This window comes from Rana temporaria, chromosome 5, assembly GCF_905171775.1.
Source record: "Rana temporaria chromosome 5, aRanTem1.1, whole genome shotgun sequence".
Classification (NCBI taxonomy): Eukaryota; Metazoa; Chordata; class Amphibia; order Anura; family Ranidae; genus Rana; species Rana temporaria.
Genome location: NC_053493.1, coordinates 186,235,683 through 186,254,116, shown reverse-complemented (window position 1 = coordinate 186,254,116; position 18,434 = coordinate 186,235,683). Strand labels below are relative to the sequence as shown.

Below are 18,434 nucleotides of genomic sequence, written 5' to 3'. Positions count from 1 at the left end.
ATGGTTGAATCCAGCTACCTCCTCACTACAAGCCCTTTAGCACTGTAGACAGTAGTGTAGTGTATGACAGCTGCTGCGTTGTACATGCAGTAATGTTAACCGTTTATTGGCCATAAGGGAACAGGTCCCCAGTAATCCACTTTGACCTGTGCCAGCCAATGGAAACCCTAGGGCGGGGCCAGAGGGGGCCCTGACCCCCCAACTTTATGCTGTGCCCCACCATGTGCCCCTCCCCCCCCCAAAAAAAAAACAATGTTTTTTTTTTTTGCTCGGGCCGCCGCTGGAGTAACGCATAATGCGAGCGCTCACACAACCACAGCCGCCCGATCTGCTCCTTCCCCTGCATCCTCATTGGCACAGAGAAGAGCGAGTTGCAGGAAGGACTGCACGAACACTGGGGGGGGGGGGGCAAGCCTTCATCTCAGTTACTGAAAAAAACACTGATTTCTCCCATCCATGGGACAGGAGAACCAACCTGTAAATTCCGAGTCAGTCTATGACACTCTTTCACAGCCCAGCGAGTCCAGCCACCCCCCCCCACTCTCCTCACATATGAGCAGAGAGGAATACAGCTCCTCCTCCTTCCAGTCCCGCCCACACTATCCCGGTGTGCTGCATCTGAAAAGAGGGGATGTGTGGGTGGGAAATATGAAAATCAGCAGCATTGCCTGGCTGTGTGTGAATGATGGCTGAGATTCTAGCCTGGACCGTGGGTAAGTGTGTGCACTGCAGACTGCAGTACACTGTAATCACTGAACTGCATTATCTCCATCCAACAGGAGAGGGGGAGGGAGACAGATGGGGAGAGAAGTCTCCCCATCTGTCTCCCTCCCCCTCTCCTGTTCTTTCAAGACATTTACAATTTACTTTCACTTTCACTTAGGCAGATAATATAGGTGCAAATTTCTTCCCTGCATCCACAGATTGCAGGAAAGAAACATAAAAGTATTCCCCCATCAACACAGACAGTGCTGAGAGGGGAATATCCCTCCTGACCAGAAATTGTATTCTCCCGACAAACAGTGATTATCACTAGTGGCTATACAGCAACCACCAGTGATAATCATAAGAGAATCTGCTCATTAATGGTTCAAATCTCAGCCAGTTCCGGCTGAACCAGCTGAGATTTAAACCGTCTATGGCTAGTCGTAGCTTTAGGCAGCCCATACATTGATCACTTTTTTCATTCAACTATTAGGTTGAATGGGAAAAAAAAGAAATGATCCAATTTCCCCATCTACACATTATAGGTGGATGGGGAATCCTCCCAGTGTGGACCGGTGCTGGAACAACCAGAGTTGCTGTCCTGTCCCAGCTATTCACAGCGCTGGTCTCTGTCTCCATGGCAGCGGTGGCAGCACATTGGAACCCACTGCTGGTTACTTTATGGGGCTGATGTACAGGAGGGCCACACAACTTGTTGTTAGAGATGGGCTGGGCATGTTAAAAATTCCACATGCCAGAGCCTGCCAGGAAGCCCACACTGCACAGCGCTAATCACAGGCAGTGAGATATTTCCCGGTCCGCAGCTCTGCACAGATCAGGAAATGTCTCACTGGTTGTGATTAGCACTGTGGAGTGTCAGCTTCCTGGCGGGATTGGGCATGTGTGATTTCAAACACACCCGAGCCCATCTCTATTGGTTGTAGACAGTTGAGCTCCCTGCAGGTTGCTTAGCAGCAGTGGAGCCTTTTCTGACATACTGATCGGGATGCAATCCAGGTGATGCTCCTAGTCAAATCCTAGTGTTAAATATCTGTGATTTTATTGATCAAAGCCCACACTTTACAGGCATAGAGCCCACGTGGCTGCTGAACATACGGTTGATTATATATATGTGGTTGTACTCTTGATGCTAATAAATACTGTGGGGCAGATTCACAGAGCAAGTACGCCGGCGTATCTACTGATACGCCGGCGTACTTTCAAATTTCCCACGTCGTATCTTTAGTTTGAATCCGCAAACCAAGATACGATGGCATCTGGGTAAGATCTGACAGGCGTACGGCTTTGTACGCCTTCGGATCGCAGATGCAATACTTCGGCGTCCGCTGGGTGGAGTTTTTGCGACGTTTTCCGCGTCGGGTATGCAAATGAGCTTTTTCCGACGATCCACGAACGTACGCGCGGTCGTCGCATTCTCTTACGTCATCTGTAGTCGGCTTTTTCTGGCGTATAGTTAAAGCTGCCATTTTGTGGCGTATATAGACTTGCCATGTTAAAGTATGGCCGTCGTTCCCGCGTCGAAATTTGAATTTTTTTTTTGCTTAAGTCGTCCGTGAATAGGGATGGACGTAAGTCACGTCTAAGTTAAAAAAATGACGTAGTTGCGACGTCACTTAGCGCAATGCACGGCGGAAAATTTAGGAACGACGCATGCGCATTTCATTCGGCGCGGGGACGCGTTTCTTTTAAATGAAACCCACCCCCAACCCGCCCAATTTCAAATACGTCGCCAGAAAAACACTACGCCGCCGTAACTTACGGCGCAAATTCTTCCTGGATTCAAATTTACGCCAGGTAAGATACGGCGGCGTAGCGTATCTCTGATACGCTGCGCCTGTCCAATTGTCTCTGAATCTGCCCCTGTGTTTATTAGATCTGACTGGGAGCATCACCTGGATCACATCCCGATCAGCATGTCAACAGAGAAGGTTATACAGCATTACTGCTGCTAGGTGACCAGCTGGAGGCTCGGCTCTCTATAACCAATAGTGCCAGCCTTCCCCTGCATGCACCCATAATGTCACCAGCACTAGGTTCTAATAGACTGCCGCCGCTGCCAAGGAGACACATGCCAGACCAGTGCTGTCAATAGCAGGGACAGGACAGCTGGGGATCCCCACAGTGGCAGAACACCAGGGCCCGGTGGCAAGACAACCTTTGCAACCCTGATAGTTCTCCCACTGCTTTGGACCCTTATATTTTCTTGGTGTGCTGGTGACATATATCTCTTGTTTTCTGCCACCCTGGGGGGCCCCAGTATAGTAGGAAGGGAGCTCACTGCAGAACATGTGAAAGTTTCCATTGTGGGATCGTAGTAAAGGGCCCCAGGATATATTTTATATATATATATTTTATATAAGGGCTGTTACTGATCAAAATTTTTGTGTTCGATTAATCGATTTTTTTTTTTTAATCGATTAATCGATTAATCGACTAATTTCGATTAATCATAACGCACATACAGATCCAACTACTTTTAGCTGTTCTCCTTGCAGGCTGATTCCCAGTGCAGCTACCAACCACTGGAAAAATGCATAGCAGGATACAAAAAACACACAAAGGCCGCGCTCGATGGGAATATTATTACAACTTTTATAGTCTTCAAGTAGGTAACAAAATAAACATTGCACTGGAGATATATGGATGTAGCTACATAAACTGTAAAAATGGTGCGAGTAATACCAAACGGTAGCAAAAGCAGTCATAAAAACATGTAGCCAAGTATGATACTGGTATAAAAATGTGTACAACGACGCCACTGCTGAATCCAGATGAGGAGAGGTTAACATCAGTCCGTTGGCATGTAGATGTCCCATGAAGGGAACTATCACAACTCCCGGTGGATGGCTGTAGAATCCCAGGTTGATAGAGGGAAGTGATAGAGGGAAGTGTAACAGCCCTTGCGTGTGGCAGATAGGAAGGTCCCGCCGGCATGCAGATATGAAGGCACAGCAAAGGAGCCCTTCAGATGGACACGCCGGTGTCCGTGACGTCACCTGATCTCCGACGGAACTCCCTGGAGGCCGGCGGAGAGGTGAGTACCAATTAAAATAATTTTGATCGATCAAAAAAAAATTGATCGATCAAAAAAAAATAAAGATTAATCGATGAATTAATAGTTAATTTCCACAGCCCTAATATATTTATATATATATATATATATATTCGCATTTTATAGTTGGCCCCCCTACTTTTGTCCCTGTCCCCCCATATGCCTCCCTAAATAAGAAAGCTGGAGACGCCACTGGTGCCAGCTGGTTGGAGGCAGGGCATTAAGAGTGGGTGAAGTTGCCTGTTTTTCCTGCCTGTTTTTCCATATTTTGTCTACAGTACTGACTAACATAGGAATAATGGAATGGGATAGGCAGTCTTTTAGAAACAGAGTAAAACCAAAGGGTACAAACGCCTAGTGCATTATCCACGGCACTTTATTAAAAGAGTAGATATTTACAAAATGAAAGGTGGTAACTGCATTGCAAACCGAAGCGTTTAACAGGCAATGGAACTGTTGTTATGACATCCATTTGAACCCAAGGACACACTTTGGGGGACATGACTCCTTCAGAGCAAAACTGGTCTATACTCATCAACATCTCTTGTATATTAGAACCTGTTACTGATCCTTTCTCATGAAGGGGCATGAAGCCCATAAAATATGTTGCCTGTCCACCACCTCTGCTTATTGTGTGTGTGTGTGTGAGGTGTCCAGATCATCCAGTATACTGAAAAGGACAACGTTGTGTAAATATTAAGCTGGTGGCTTCAGCTCCTGTTTTCCCTCACCAAGTGTTGCCTGGCCTGTATCTGAGTTTGGTCTCACTTCAGCAGGATAAGCTCTACTATTTTAGGTGAATACTTTATACTGATTAATCCTTTCGCTTGCCAGGTCCGTATGTCATACAGATCTGATAGCATGGTGTTTTACACACATTCCTAGTGGCTGCTTGTGTGTAACTCTGCCTGTCAGGTAGAAGCAATCTGGCAAACTGCACTGCTGCCAAATTGCTTCTACACAACCCCCAGTAAGGTGCCCCCCAACATGTATCCCAGGCTTTACTTGCTCATCTGCAAGCCTGGGACTGGCATAGCGGGTGCCGTCAGGGAGGGAGCTGAGCAGACTTGTGCAAGTTACACCCAAGCACATAAAATCCTCTCCGAAAATATGTTGATACCCCCTACCCCCACCTATATGCACATACAAACCTAAACGCACGCGCTAGGGGTGCCTACACCTGAAAAGATTGATTGTGATACATGTTTTATATTGCCCATGTTTTTATATAGCAATATTTCTAGCACCATTCCTCCTCCGTAACACTAAACTGATGACCTATAGGGGGCTTTTAAAGCAAAATTATGGAAATATTGGGTACTGAAGTTTGTCAGTATTTTACGGGCACACACATTTAAGCTTTGACATGTTGGGTATCTTATTTACTCTGTGCAACTTTGTCTTTTATATTTTACCTCCAAAAAAATTTGGGGTGATTTTATTGCATCTGTATGTCCTTAAATTTAATCCATACTTTTTTTATTTAATTTTTTTTATACTGAAATGTTTAATTTCCTAGACCTTTTGAGTTAATATTGTACGAAATTAAAAAATTGGAACTACCACTATTTTATTCACTAGGGTGTCTGCTTTCAGAAAATATATGTTGTTTGGGGATTTCATGTAATCTTCAGGCCTTAATTGTTTTTTCTTTATCGTACATCATGGGACACAGAGCAGCCATAGTAATTACTATGTGGGTTATACGCCACCTATAGGTGAATGGACGCTGGCAACCCAAGACAGGAAGTGCCCCTATATATAACTCATCCCATTCAAGAAGTACCTCTGTTTTTTTCACCAGTGTCTGAAGGTGTTGGTCACAGTTGAAGTGCTATGCTAAAGAAGAAGCCCTGTTGAGGAAATCCTTAAGCAGGATCAAGGGGCTATGCAGTCGGATTCATCCTAGATGCCAAAGAGAAATGGCCAAAATGGATGGTACCCGAGCCTCGTGGAAGGAAAACAGCAAGGTCTGTTGAGGACTGGACCCTGGGATCCGGCACCTTGGTCGCATACGTAAACCAAAGGTTGTCCTGGCAGGGTACTGTACGGGTCCAAGGGTGTGGACCCCAGTATGCAAGGGGGACCCGGTTCTTGAAGGTCCGTCATGACATGGCCCGCCGTAATGGGTGAAGATTGGATCTGGCTGTGTGTTTTCCAACCGTATCCTGCAGCGTGAATGGTAAGTCAAAGAAGATTCGAAGGAATACATACGGTTCACTTTTGGACTTTTTCTGAGTAAACGTTACCTTGCCTGTTTTTTACCTCTAGAATTTGTAATCGTAACATACCTGGTGTTTAATATTACCATGCTTCCCCTGCAGTGTGCTCAGTGTCTGCCAGCGCTGAACAGCATTATCTCCTTACTCCGCTCTGTCATGGCTGCCGAAAGGGCTGGGAGATCGCCATCCTGAAACACGGCGGTCGGCTTTCCCTGGGAATGCAGCCCTTCTCCGCCGAGCGTTCCGTTTGCAGGAGCCTTCGTTTGCGCACGCAGGAATAGCTCTGTTTAAATAAGCTAGCCTAGGACCCGCATCCTAGGTGCGTGGCTTGGTGCGGCCGGCGTGCACGTGGAAAACGAACTTTCACGTAATACACACCACAGGCGCAAGGCTTACTGCCTATAAAGCTTTTACTCTGGAAAGAGCCTGGTGGCTGACGGAGGGACACAGAGCATACAAGAGCATGTAAGCGCTGTATGGGTGTTGGTTACAGGCATTCCTAAAGGCACATCTACTCAGCATCAGGCTGAGCAGTGATGGCGGCATATTTCCATTGCTGGACTATATCTCGGCAGTAGATGCACATTGTAAGTACCTCTGCCTTTTGTGCTTAGGACTACAGTATGTCTTCCCGAAAGAGAGGTGAGAAGCATACGAAGGGTAGGAGCGCAAGGGCACCGTGGTCAGGGTCTGAGGATCCTAGTCATGCTTCCACAGTTCTATCCTCCCTGTCTGTGTCCTTCAGGCTTCCAGGCATAGTAGCCACTTCCAGTATTTCAGCCTCTGCATATGTCACCAAGGACGATTTGGCTTCAGCTTTAGCTGGTTTGGAAGGAAAAAGGCTGATATGTTAACGTCTTCCTCCCAGTCCGGGAAAAAAACGTGATAGGTCCCCTTCTCCTTTGCCTGACCTTTCAGTGTTGGAACAGGAATGGCCTGATGATGTTGAGATACCATTGGGTGACCGGGAAGAAGGGCAGGTGGATGACTCACCTTCTGAGGATTCAGAAGAGCCTTTCTCAGTCTCGCAATCTCAGAAATTGCTAGTGGAATCCCTCATGGAATTGGTCCATTCTGGATACAAGTTAACCCCAGCTCAGGTAGCTGAGGCCCACTTTTCCTCCTTGGGTTCCTTAAAGTGGATGTAAACCCAAATGTTTTTTTTTTTTTTTTTGCTGTCACAATGTAGAGTATATGATTTCCTATCATCTGTGCCCAGTCTTGCCACAAAATTAATCCAGCTCTGAGCAATCCCCTTTTATTTTTTCAGTGAGATAAACAGACAAACAGGAGAAAACTTTTTTTTGTTATTTCCCCTTGCTGTGAATGACAGGTTATTTACATATCTCATGCACTAGCTTGAGACGGGCATTATTTTTTAATTCCCACCCCCACTCCTTTTCTGAAGTCATGTGGTTACTTTTCTGGATTTTGACTGGATGTTGGTGATCATAGCAGAATTTTGTGTAAGGAATACATAGGAGAAAATGCATGTTGACAAGGGGAGTGTAGAGGTGGGCGGGGAGTCTGACATGACTCCACCCACCTAACTCCAGACAACCGACCCACCCACAGAATCTGCAGTTTTTCAGTTCTTATAACAGACAATGGGCATGTATATCCTTATAGATCAGCACTATGGCAGTAGTTTAGAAAGGATGAGAGTGGGTTTACATCCATGTTAAGGCCTCCACAGGGTCCACATGCATTGCCTGTACACCCATTGTTGGAGCGGCTGATATATGCTGACTGGGATCACCCAGATAAGTATTTTCTTTCTCCTAGAAGATTTTCTCTTCTCTATCCTATGGATGAAAAGTTCACTAAGAAGTGGAGTTTGCCAGCAGTAGACACTGCTATATCTCCTGTGAATAAGAGTCTAACTTGTCCAGTAGACAATGTCCAGGTTTTTAAGGGTCCAACCGATAAGAAGCTGGAATCTTTGCTCAAAGCCTTGTTTGCTGTAGCAGGTGCAGCAGCACAGCCTGCAGTAGCAGCAATAGACATGTGTCAATCCCTAAAAGACTAGCTTAAGCAGGTTATTAAAAGTGTCCCTGCTCAAAGGGAAGAAGCCTGTGAGTTAGCTGAGCTACCTAGGGCCTTATGTTTTGCGGTTGTCGCTCTTAAAGATTCTATTCATCAGATGTCACTCCTTGCTCACCTTATCAGTGCATATGCGTAGAATTCTCTGGTTGAAACATTGGTCAGCTGAATTGCCTTGCAAAAAGCTATTGGCAGGTTTTCCCTTTCATGAGGAATGGTTGATCGGGGATGATTTGGATACATTTATCAAAAAAAAATTAGGTGGTAAGAGTGCCCTTTTACCAGTGAAAAGGAGTAGATGTCCTTCATTTGAATGTTCCTCTTCCCCGGTACCAGCCTTCATGGAGTCGCGATGGCCTCTGCCATCAAGCAAGAAGCCATGGGGGCAGAAATCTGCAAAGCAGAGTCCCAAGGCCTCCTTTATCTTCATAAAGGAGGCCTTGGGACTCTGCTTTGCAGATTTCTGCCCCCATGGCTTCTTGCTTGATGGCAGAGGCCATCGCGACTCCATGAAGACTGTCGCGGTTGGTACCGAGGCTGTCGCGGCTGGTGTCCCTGCTCGCTCGAGTGGCAAGGAAATGTTCTGCAGTTTTCAGGGGCTTGCAAGGAAGAGATACGAGACAGATGGGTCATCTCCACCATACGTCTAGGGTACAAACTAGAGTTTCCACCTTTTCATTTTCTAAGGTTCGAACGTTCCCAAGGACCCAGTGAAAAGAAGGTCTTTGTTCCAAGCACTAGACCGACGTCTCAGGGTGTAATCATAGAGAAGAGATTCCCCCAAAAGAGCAGGGCATGGGGTTTTCTTCAAATCTCTTCACGGTGCCAAAACCAAATGGAGATGTCATTCTAGATCTCAAAGATCTAAATAAGTTCCTAACCATCTGCTCTTTTTGCATGGAGTCAATCCGGACAGTCATATTCACCCTGCAGGGAGGAGAATTTCTGGCATCAATAGACATCAAAGATGCATGTCCCAATATTTCCCACTCACCAGATGTTTCTGCGTTTTGCGGTAGAACAGTGCCACTTTCAGTTTGTGGCCTTGCCCTTCGGGTTAGCTACCGCGCCCCGGGTGTTTACAAAAGTGCTGGCCCCAGTACTAGCAAGACTAATGGGCCATGGTTTAGAAGTAATAGCATACATAGACGACCTGCTGCTGATGGATTAGTTGGTTGCATGGCTAAACCAGAGTGTGTCCAACACGGTCAAATACTTGGATCACCTGGGTTGGATTCTCAACTTGGAGAAGTCAGCTTTACGGCCAGTAAGAAGGCTGGGAGTACTTGGGTCTGGTTATAGATACAGCCCAAGAAAAAGTATTATTGCCGCAGACAAAAGTCAGGCATATAAGAGATTTGGTCCATGTGGTCAAGGCAAAGAAGGATCCTTCCATTCACCTTTGCATGAGGTTGCTAGGGAAGAAGTTCCCTATGTCCAGTTCCATTCATGACTTTTGCAAAACAGTATTCTGTCTACTTGGAACAAGAAAATTCAAGCCTTGGATTACCCAATGTATCTGGCCCCAAGAGTGCGCCAGAGTCTCAGTTGGTGGTTAATAACCAGAAAATTGCAGAAGGGGCAATCCATCATGCCAGTAACCTGGAGGGTTGTAATAACGGATGCCAGCTCCATGTAAACCGCTTTTGGCTGGTTTTCCCTTTCATCAATATCAATAGACATCAAAGATGCATATTTACATGTGCCTTGTCATCCCGCTCACCAAAAGTTCCTAATGTTTGCTGTGGAACACCACCACTATCAGTTTGACGCTCTACCTTTTGGCTTGGCTACGGCACCTCGCGTGTTTACAACAGTTCTGGCCCCGCTTCTAGCAAAGCCAAGGACCCAGGGCATAATGGTGATGGCCTATCTGGACGATCTACTCTTTGTAGAACCATCAGTTGCACAGTTAAATCACAGTGTACTCAGTACAGTAAAATACCTAGAGTGTTTAGGCTGGATCCTAAACTTCCAGAAGTCCTCTCTACAGCCCCGGAGAAGGGTAGAGTATTTGGACATGGTCTTAGACACAACCCAAATCAAAGTATTCCTTCCAGAGCCAAAGGTCAAATCCTTAAAGGATCTGGTCCGCATGGTCAGGGCGAAGGGAAAACCATCATTTCGCCTTTGCATGAAATTGCTGGGGAAAATGGTGGCTCTTTTAAAGCCATTCCGTATGCCTAGTTTCATTCAAGACTACTCCAGAGCAGTATCCTGGAGAAAGATCCAGGCTTTAGATTAGCCGATGCACCTATCCCTAGAGGTGTGCCAAAGCCTCAGTTGGTGGTTAAGCACCAAGAATTTGCGAGCAGGGAAATCCTTTCTCCCAGTCACTTGGAAGGTAGTGTCTACGGATGCCAGCCTGCTGGGCGGGCAATTCGGGAAGAAGCCTCAGCCCAGGGTACCTGGTTCAAGTCAGAAAAGGGCTTACCCATCAACATTTTAGAGATTCGGGCAGGATATCTAGCCCTCAGACAATTTTGTATCGAGGACAAAAGATCCTATTGCCTATGGAACAGATGCACTAATGATTCCCTGGGATCAGTTTTCCCTGATCTATGCTTTCCCTCCAGTTCCGCTCCTTCGGAGACTTCTTTGCAAGATCAAAGAAGAAGGGAATACCAGTGCTCTTGGTGGCCCAGAATTAACCCAGAAGGTCCTGGTACACCAAGATCATAAGGATGGCAGTGGGGAAACCTTGGATTCCCCCACTTCGCCAAGACCTGCTATCACAAGGTCCAATGTTCCATTTTTCCTTTCAAAAGCTAAATTTGACGGTCTGGCTGTTGAAACCTACATACTGAAGAAACATGGGCTCTCTTGTCCAGTTCTCTTTTACTCTCATTAATGCTAGGAAGCCGGCCTCCAGGCTTATTTATTATAGAATCCGGAAGGCATATGTTTCCTGGTGTGAATCTAGAGGGTGGAACCCTCAAAAATATGTCATCGGTAGGATTCTGGCCTTCTGTCAATTGGGGGTAGATATGAAATTAGCCCTCAGTACTATTAAAGCGGTGGTTCACCCTGCAGAACAACATTTTACCATACAATTCGGCATTGTAGCGCGAGCTACAGTATGCCGGTCTTAATTTTTTATCGCCGTACTCACAGTGTAGTCGTACATAGTAGATTCTGACTGCCCGCGGGGAATGGGCGTTCCTTTCAAGAGGGAGGGTGATTGACGGCCGGCTCTGGCACGTCACGCTCCCCGAAGACAGCCGGAGTAGGTCTCGGCTCTTCACGGCGCCTGCGCACAGACTATGCGCAGGCGCCGTGAAGAGCCAAGCCTATTTTGGCTATTTCCGGAGAAGCGTGACGCGCCAGAGCCGGCCGTCAATCACCTTCCGTCTGGATTGGAACGCCCATTCCCCGGAATCTACTATGTACGATTACACTGTGAGTACGGCGATAAAAAAATTAAGACCGGCATACTGTAGCTCGCGCTACAATGCCGAATTTTAGGCTAGAAGAAAAAAAAAAATATTTTATAGGGTGAACCCCCGCTTTAAGGGTCAAATCTCGGCTCTATCGATCTTCTTTCAGAGACCATTAGCATCTCATTCCCTAGTCAGGGCATTCATTCAGGGGGTGTTGCGGGTAAATCTGCCAGTCAAACCTCCCTCGTGCCCCTTAGATTTTAATCTAGTTTTGTCGGGCCTGCAGAAGCATCCCTTTGAACCTATCCATCATATTCCATTGATTCTCTTGAGTCAGAAGTTGGCTTTTTTTGGTTGCTATCTCCTCTGCTAGGAGAGTATCTGAACTAGCAGCTCTTTCCTGTAAAGAGCCTTATTTAGTTTGTCACAAAGACAAAATTGCATTACGGCCCCACCCTAATTTTCTTCCTAAGGTGGTCTCGCCATTCCATTTAAATCAAGATATTGTTTTGCCTTCCTTTTTTTTCTTGAACCACAGTCAGCGGGGGGGGGGGGAATTATTGCACTCTCCTGATGTAGTGAGAGCAATGAAGGTTTATCTGCAAGCAACTGCTCAGATACGTAAAACAGATGTTTTGTTTATTCTGCCAGATGGTCCCAAAAAAAAGGGCCAGGCAGCATTGAAATCGACCATTTCTGTTTCAAATGTTTTATTGAATTTTGAATAAAAGGTTACAAAGTACAATTAAGCATTGCACGTTGCGCAACGACGTTGTTGAACATAGATTATGACAGTAGCTATATGTAACCAAACATTTTGCATATAATTCAAACAGAAGGTGGAGAATGTAAACTAATGATATACAAATAACACTCGAGCTCCTCTCCTAGTGTGGCACCCCAAGTGGGAGAAATCGACCATTTCTAAATGGATTCGACAAGTGATTGTTCAAACTTATGGTTTAAAGGGTTTGTAAAGGAAATTATAATATTTTTTTTAAATAACACATGTTCGTTTTGCACAGAGTGCCCCCGATCCATGTCTTCTGGGGTCCCTCAGTGGCTGTCTCAGTCCTCCCCGCAATTAGTCACCACAGTCATGCGAGAGCTCGCATGGTGGTCACTAATTGCGGGCGCGCTCCCATGATACAGCTAGCGGCCATAGCCGCTCACTGTATCACTCAGCCTCGGCGCGCCGCGTCACTGGATGTGATTGACAGCAGCGCCAGCCAATGGCTGCGCTGCTCTCAATCCATCCGCGCTAGCCAATCAGCGGCCAGGCTGAGCGGCGAAGAGAATATCGGGACCGCGTGGGACTTTTGAGGGGTCAGGTTAGTATAACGGGGCTCGGGGGGGGGGGCGGCAACTTCAGATGTTTTTTCACCTTAATGCATAAAAACATTTTCCTTTACAACTCCTTTAAGGAATAAAATTCCTCCTTTTCCTGTCAAGGAGCACTCGACCAGGGCGATAAGTGCCTCTTGGGCAGTGCATCATCAGGCTTCCATGGCTCAGATCTGTAAGGCTGCAACTTGGTCTTCAATTTACCAAATTCTACCAAATAGATGTAAGAGGACACAAGAATGCTGCCTTTGGGCATAGTGTGCTGCAGTCAGCAGTATAGGGCCTCTTGACCGATGGCGGTCTGCTTGATCTGAGTCTCCCTCCCCTCATATTGAGCATTGCTCTGGGACGCCCCACTATGTAATGATTAAAGATTCTGGATTTTTAATAACCGCTTACCTGTAAAAATCCTTTTCTTGGAGTACACCACAGGACACGCCCCTCTTTTTGGGTTACGTATTGCTTTGCTACAAAACTGAGGTTCTTCCCTTATGGGAGGGGTTATATAGAGGGTAGCCTGTCTTCATTGGTTGTGCCAGTGTCCGATCACCTTTGGTGAACTATACAACCCACTATGTAATGAATAAAGACTCTGTGTACCATGGTGTACTGCAAGAAAAGGCTTTTACAGGTAAGTTATTAAAAATCCTATTATTGCTTTGCTACAAAAACTGAGCTACTTCCTGTATGGGAGGGGTTATTTAGAGGGGGACTTCCTGTCTTGGGTTGCCAGTGTCCATTCACCTATAGGTGGCGTATAGACTACATAGTAATTACAATGACTGCTCTGTGTCCCGTGACGTACTCCAAGAAAATGATTTTACAGGTAAGCTGTTATAAAAATCCTATTTTTAAACTTGTGCAAAAAACTGCTCTGGCAGCGAAAGGGTAAAGAGTGCAAGATACTAATGTATCCATGTGCCCTTGCTATTTTCTTTCATGTTGCTGGATGCAAGGTTTAAAGTGACATAAATAGCGAGTCATGAAGGCTTAGTAAGGGTGCATAAGGTGCCAAATTTAAAAGTGGTGCAAAGCTGTGGTGTTGCCTCCAGAGAGACAGTAGCACAATAAGCACACCCCTGGCTCCAAAAGAGCTAGGCCCTGTATGACTTACCATGGTGGTGGCTCAAAGGGCACCCTGCAGCCTCCAAATATGGAGAGTGCCAGAGTAGGTGTACAGCGAAAGGGACAAAACACACGTAGTAGAGAGAAATTGCTGCTCACCCCGAAAAAGGCATCAGAGAAATTTTCCCCAGTGGGGTTTTTAGGCAGCTCATGTAATGAGTTAGAATGCAATGTGTAAAAAAGGTTTATTGGGAATAACACATACAGAGGGAGGGATGGGGAGTATGGTTAAGACATAAGTTGCGGTAATACAAAAGCATTTAAAATTCCACAACTTTTTACGGCACACAGGTAATTATACAGCTTGGTAAGTGTAAACAAAGCATATACAAAAATAGATTCTAACGCGTTTCGACCCTAAAGGTCTTCTTCAGAAGTTTTGGTTGTGACTGAAAAGAAATTTGCAAGAAATTATTTATTAATTATATGTTTATCAACTGTCCCCCGCCCCAGCCCCGTCTGTATATGGGCACTAGTGAAATAGAGGGGGGACAGAAAAAATAAATGCACATAAAAATAGATAAAAAGTAAAAATAGATATCAAAATCATCTTTACCAAGTAGAAGAGTATGGAACAGTCCAAATTAGGCTTCATTGTTGGTGTACAGCTGCCCCCTTGACCAGTAAGGCACTTTGTGGCTGCTTCACACAATATGCTAGGTGTCTGAGCGCACCCCAAGCAGAGCCCAGTGCCCTAGGGTCAATTACAGACCAGCTAACCATCTTCAGGATGGTGGGGTCTGGGTACAGCCTCCAAGACTATGACAAGTATCAGCTGATCTGGAAAATGACAAGATTTAAGCACAGTTTCTGCATTTAGCAAAAAAGTTGAATAAATCATAGTGGAAAGGTTTTGCTTCCCTCAAAGAGGGAAGTTGTCCATCCTCTTAATAATACACTAGCATAAAACTGGAGTATAATGGAAGTAGGAGGGATTAAATCTGGCCAACAGCTTTGTTTGCTATCGTCCAATCTCTTGTGGGCAGCAGAATAACTCTGTTTCTCCATCCCCACATTCCTATTGGCCTATCATTATGATAGGCTGCTTCACTGGCCAATTATAAATGTACAAAATGCAGGAACAACAGGCAGATTGGTACAACCAGGAAATGCTAAAGCTTTATCAGAAAGGCTGGGCATTCAGGTAAAGCAGGGTACACTAAAAGATGCACTAGTGCAGGGGTGCCCAACCTTTTGAAGCGCAAGGGCCACTTAAGCAACTTGGTAACCAGTCGAGGGCCACAATGAGCGTAGTGGGCGGATGACAGATCACGGCCTATAGGGCCCTCCGATCCGCCCAGATGAAAGGGGAAAAATTCCCTTCTGTTTTTCGGATTGGAGGTAGGCAGGTGTAAACAGAAATCTGTCGCTCAATAGAGGTGAATTGAGGGTCCCATTTGGGTGGGCTGATCATGTGAAAAGGGCCTAAAAATGCTTTCACACTGATGTGCTGCGGTCTACCCACACTGCGGGTGCAGCATAGTGCACCTGTGTTATTAGAAGTGAACTTTTTGCAATAATTACTATTACTTGTATGCGTACTGCAACCTATAATATATATATAAACTATTGCATCTGTATTACTGTGTATGAGCCATTCGCTTGCGAGTGCATATATGAACCTGAAGCCTGAAGTTAGTTAAAGGCAGACACCTTTGAATCAAATCGTTATATTTATTCTAACAAATGACGTCCATTACATCATAAACAATGCTTTAACAGAAATATCTATTACACATAGGATAATACTCTAACAAAATGTCTAACTATAACACTGGTAAATAACACAAGTATACTCAGCCCTCTCAAAGATGGTATGTTCTTCTGGCCTGCCCTAGATGATAAAGAGAGAGAGAAGGCTTCGGCATTGCCCCACATGGCTGGGTCTCCAAACTACAAGCCAGGCTTAAGGCTTCCATAAGGCCCAGTCCATGTGGTTCTAGCCTAGGCCTTCCTCCTGCTGAGCTCTTGACTCAACCTTGCTTTGATGATAATAGAGACCTCTGTATAGCCAACACTCCCTTTTACAACAACTCAATTCACTCAAAACTTCCTCCCACTTGGCTTGGACCAATCACTCTTCATCAGGCAGCCCCCTTCTCCAGCTGGCTTGTAGAATATTGTCTTACACTAAGCCAGCCCCCCTGCTGTGCAGCTTTTGCCTGAGGGTAAAACTCCTCTGTGCCTTTTCAGGATTGCAAGAGTAATTTGCTGTACAGGCAAGCTGAATTATTCTGCAACATATGTCTATCCTGCGGGTTAGCTGAACTTTGCCATAGACTCCACCTGTGGCAAAAGCCGACGCTGTAGAGGAAGCATCGGTTTATGGGGCTCTGCTCCACAGCCGCTTTCTTCCTCTACCACCATCCACCAGCTTTATTCACAACACTGATGCTGTGGTATGGTGGGTCGCAACCTGCGATCTGGGCTTGCCAACCCACCATTTTAGAGCAGGAGGTCACGGGCCACATCAGAGGGCTCCGCAGGGCCACATGTGGCACCCAGGCCACTGGTTGGCCACCCCTGCACTAGGGTATGTGCAGTCACTTCTGGGTATCTATACTTCATACCTAGTAAAGATATTCTGTTGCTTTAGAAAAAAAAACAATATTTGGTCGGTGCAAAGCTTTCTGAACAGCTGGGGCAATGTTTAAACAAATGTAATGATTTACAGGGCCTAAAAGGTAAAGCAAACCTGCCACTAGACAAAAGAGTACAAGTGGTTTTCTACACTTTCCCTTAATTTCCTTTCACAGGAATAGTAAACTGTCATGGTAGAAACACAGGGCGGTTGAGGCAAATACTGTATACTGTGCCCTGCAAGTGCATTTGCTCTAGATCTGAGGGGATTCTCTGCTGGTTTCTGTCATCCAGTCATGTACAAAAAAAATACTGTCTTTTATTTTTCTTGCATGTGATTGAGTATTCTTTGCAAAGTTTCGTTTTACCCTTTATACAAGACACTAAGCACTGGAGCAAGTGCACTTGCAGTGCACAGTATATTTGCCTTTAGAAAATCGACCACAAATTCTAAAAGGATAAAGGCCTATATTTAGCAGCTGGGAGTTACTGGGGTCATGTTTACTTACTGAATTAATATATAAAAAAAAAAAAAACTTGATATGGGCATAGTTGACACTTGACGTCGGCTTTAAAGTGGTTGTAAAGGCTGAGAGTTTTTTTTTTTTTTTTACCTTAATGAATTCACTGCAGTAAAACCTTCTCTGTGCATTCCCCCCCCCCCCCTTATACTTACCTGAGCCCAACATCGATCCAGCAACAAGATCTCTTGGCTCTCTCCCACCTCATTGCTCATTGTCTCTGAGCCAATCGCAGCAAGTAAGGAGGGGGCCTGGGCCAAGCTGAGCTGTGCTCTGTATGTCTATGGAGAAGCAGACGGCTCGGCTTGCTATGGTGGGCACTCGGAGGGGGAGGAGCCAGGTGTGGCGGCAGGGGACCTGAGAAGATGATGATCGGGGCTGCTCTGTGCAAAACCACTGCACAGAGTAAGTATGACGTGTTTGTTAAAAAAAAAAAAAACATTTACAATCCCTTTAATTTGCTGATCTAAGCAGAACCCTTTGAACTTACTCTGTGACATTACTTGGTCTGTGCGAAATACTCATGAATTGTATTTCTGTATTGTGCAGGTATGCCTTGGGGAGTGCAATTGGCCTGTGTGTACATGCTTTTTGACTTGGCGCCAAGCGACCCAGCTGCAATATACAAGACACTACAAGCCTGGAAAGAGTGTGCAAAGAGTGACATCCCACCAGCAGTTGCAAGCTGTATGCAGGAACTGGAATCCATGTGTGGACTCATAAAGTGACTTGGTATAATACCATCTTGGAGGTGCAAAGCGATCCTGAATTTAGTCTCCGCACTTATGGAAGGAAGTGCCTCTTCTTCATCCATGTATTAGTTTGCACTTTGTTATGTAGATAAAAATCTATTACCATTTGAACATTTTTTATATATATTTTTTTTTTCTAGTCTGCAAAGCAGAAACAGAAAATTGTATGCCTGTACATTATAAATATTGCTTGTAAAGTTTTTGTATAATAAATTTAGAAAATCTATTGTAACAATGCTTTGTGCACATTAACAATGTGTAAAACAGCCTAAACATTTTTGGTCTTTAAAACCACATAGTTTTGTTTGTTACATGCTTCAGTAATATGTTAAAATGTATATTTTGTAAAAATAGAGAGAAAGCAGTCTTGCTTGGAAAAACAATGGTTAGGCAACCTTTTGAGCACAGTGTGCCAAAAAATGTTTTCAAAGAAATGCAGATTTCATAACAATTTCAACTTCACATTCTCAATCACGATAGTGTGAACCAAGCCTGAATTTATAAAAAAATCTCTACAGCAGGGGTCCAGTGCGTGCTGGTTCACCGTTTCAGGTCCGATTATAGCCCTAATTTTGGGCTGAATTCGCACCTGAAACACAAAAAAAAAGCACACATTTTTCCTCTGCACCGCACCAGACCTGCTGCGGAGATATGTGAACCGGCTCCATAGAGAGCCAGTCACATTCTCC

General features: G+C 45.3%; 1 protein-coding gene across 6 annotated transcripts in view; it reads left to right on the top strand.

Moving 5' to 3' along the window:
• ICE1 (interactor of little elongation complex ELL subunit 1) overlaps positions 1-17,977 on the top strand; it is a 537,335-nt gene extending 519,358 nt beyond the window's left edge. For 5 of the 6 annotated variants that reach the window (XM_040353451.1, XM_040353452.1, XM_040353450.1 and 2 more), the window contains one exon: positions 17,543-17,977. In XM_040353451.1, coding sequence (XP_040209385.1) covers positions 17,543-17,721 — 179 coding nt within the window. In that variant the 3' untranslated portion in view covers positions 17,722-17,977. The remainder of the gene's footprint in view (positions 1-17,542) is intronic. The other variant, XM_040353453.1, reaches the window with a different exon arrangement.
• The last annotated feature ends 457 nt before the right edge of the window (positions 17,978-18,434 follow it).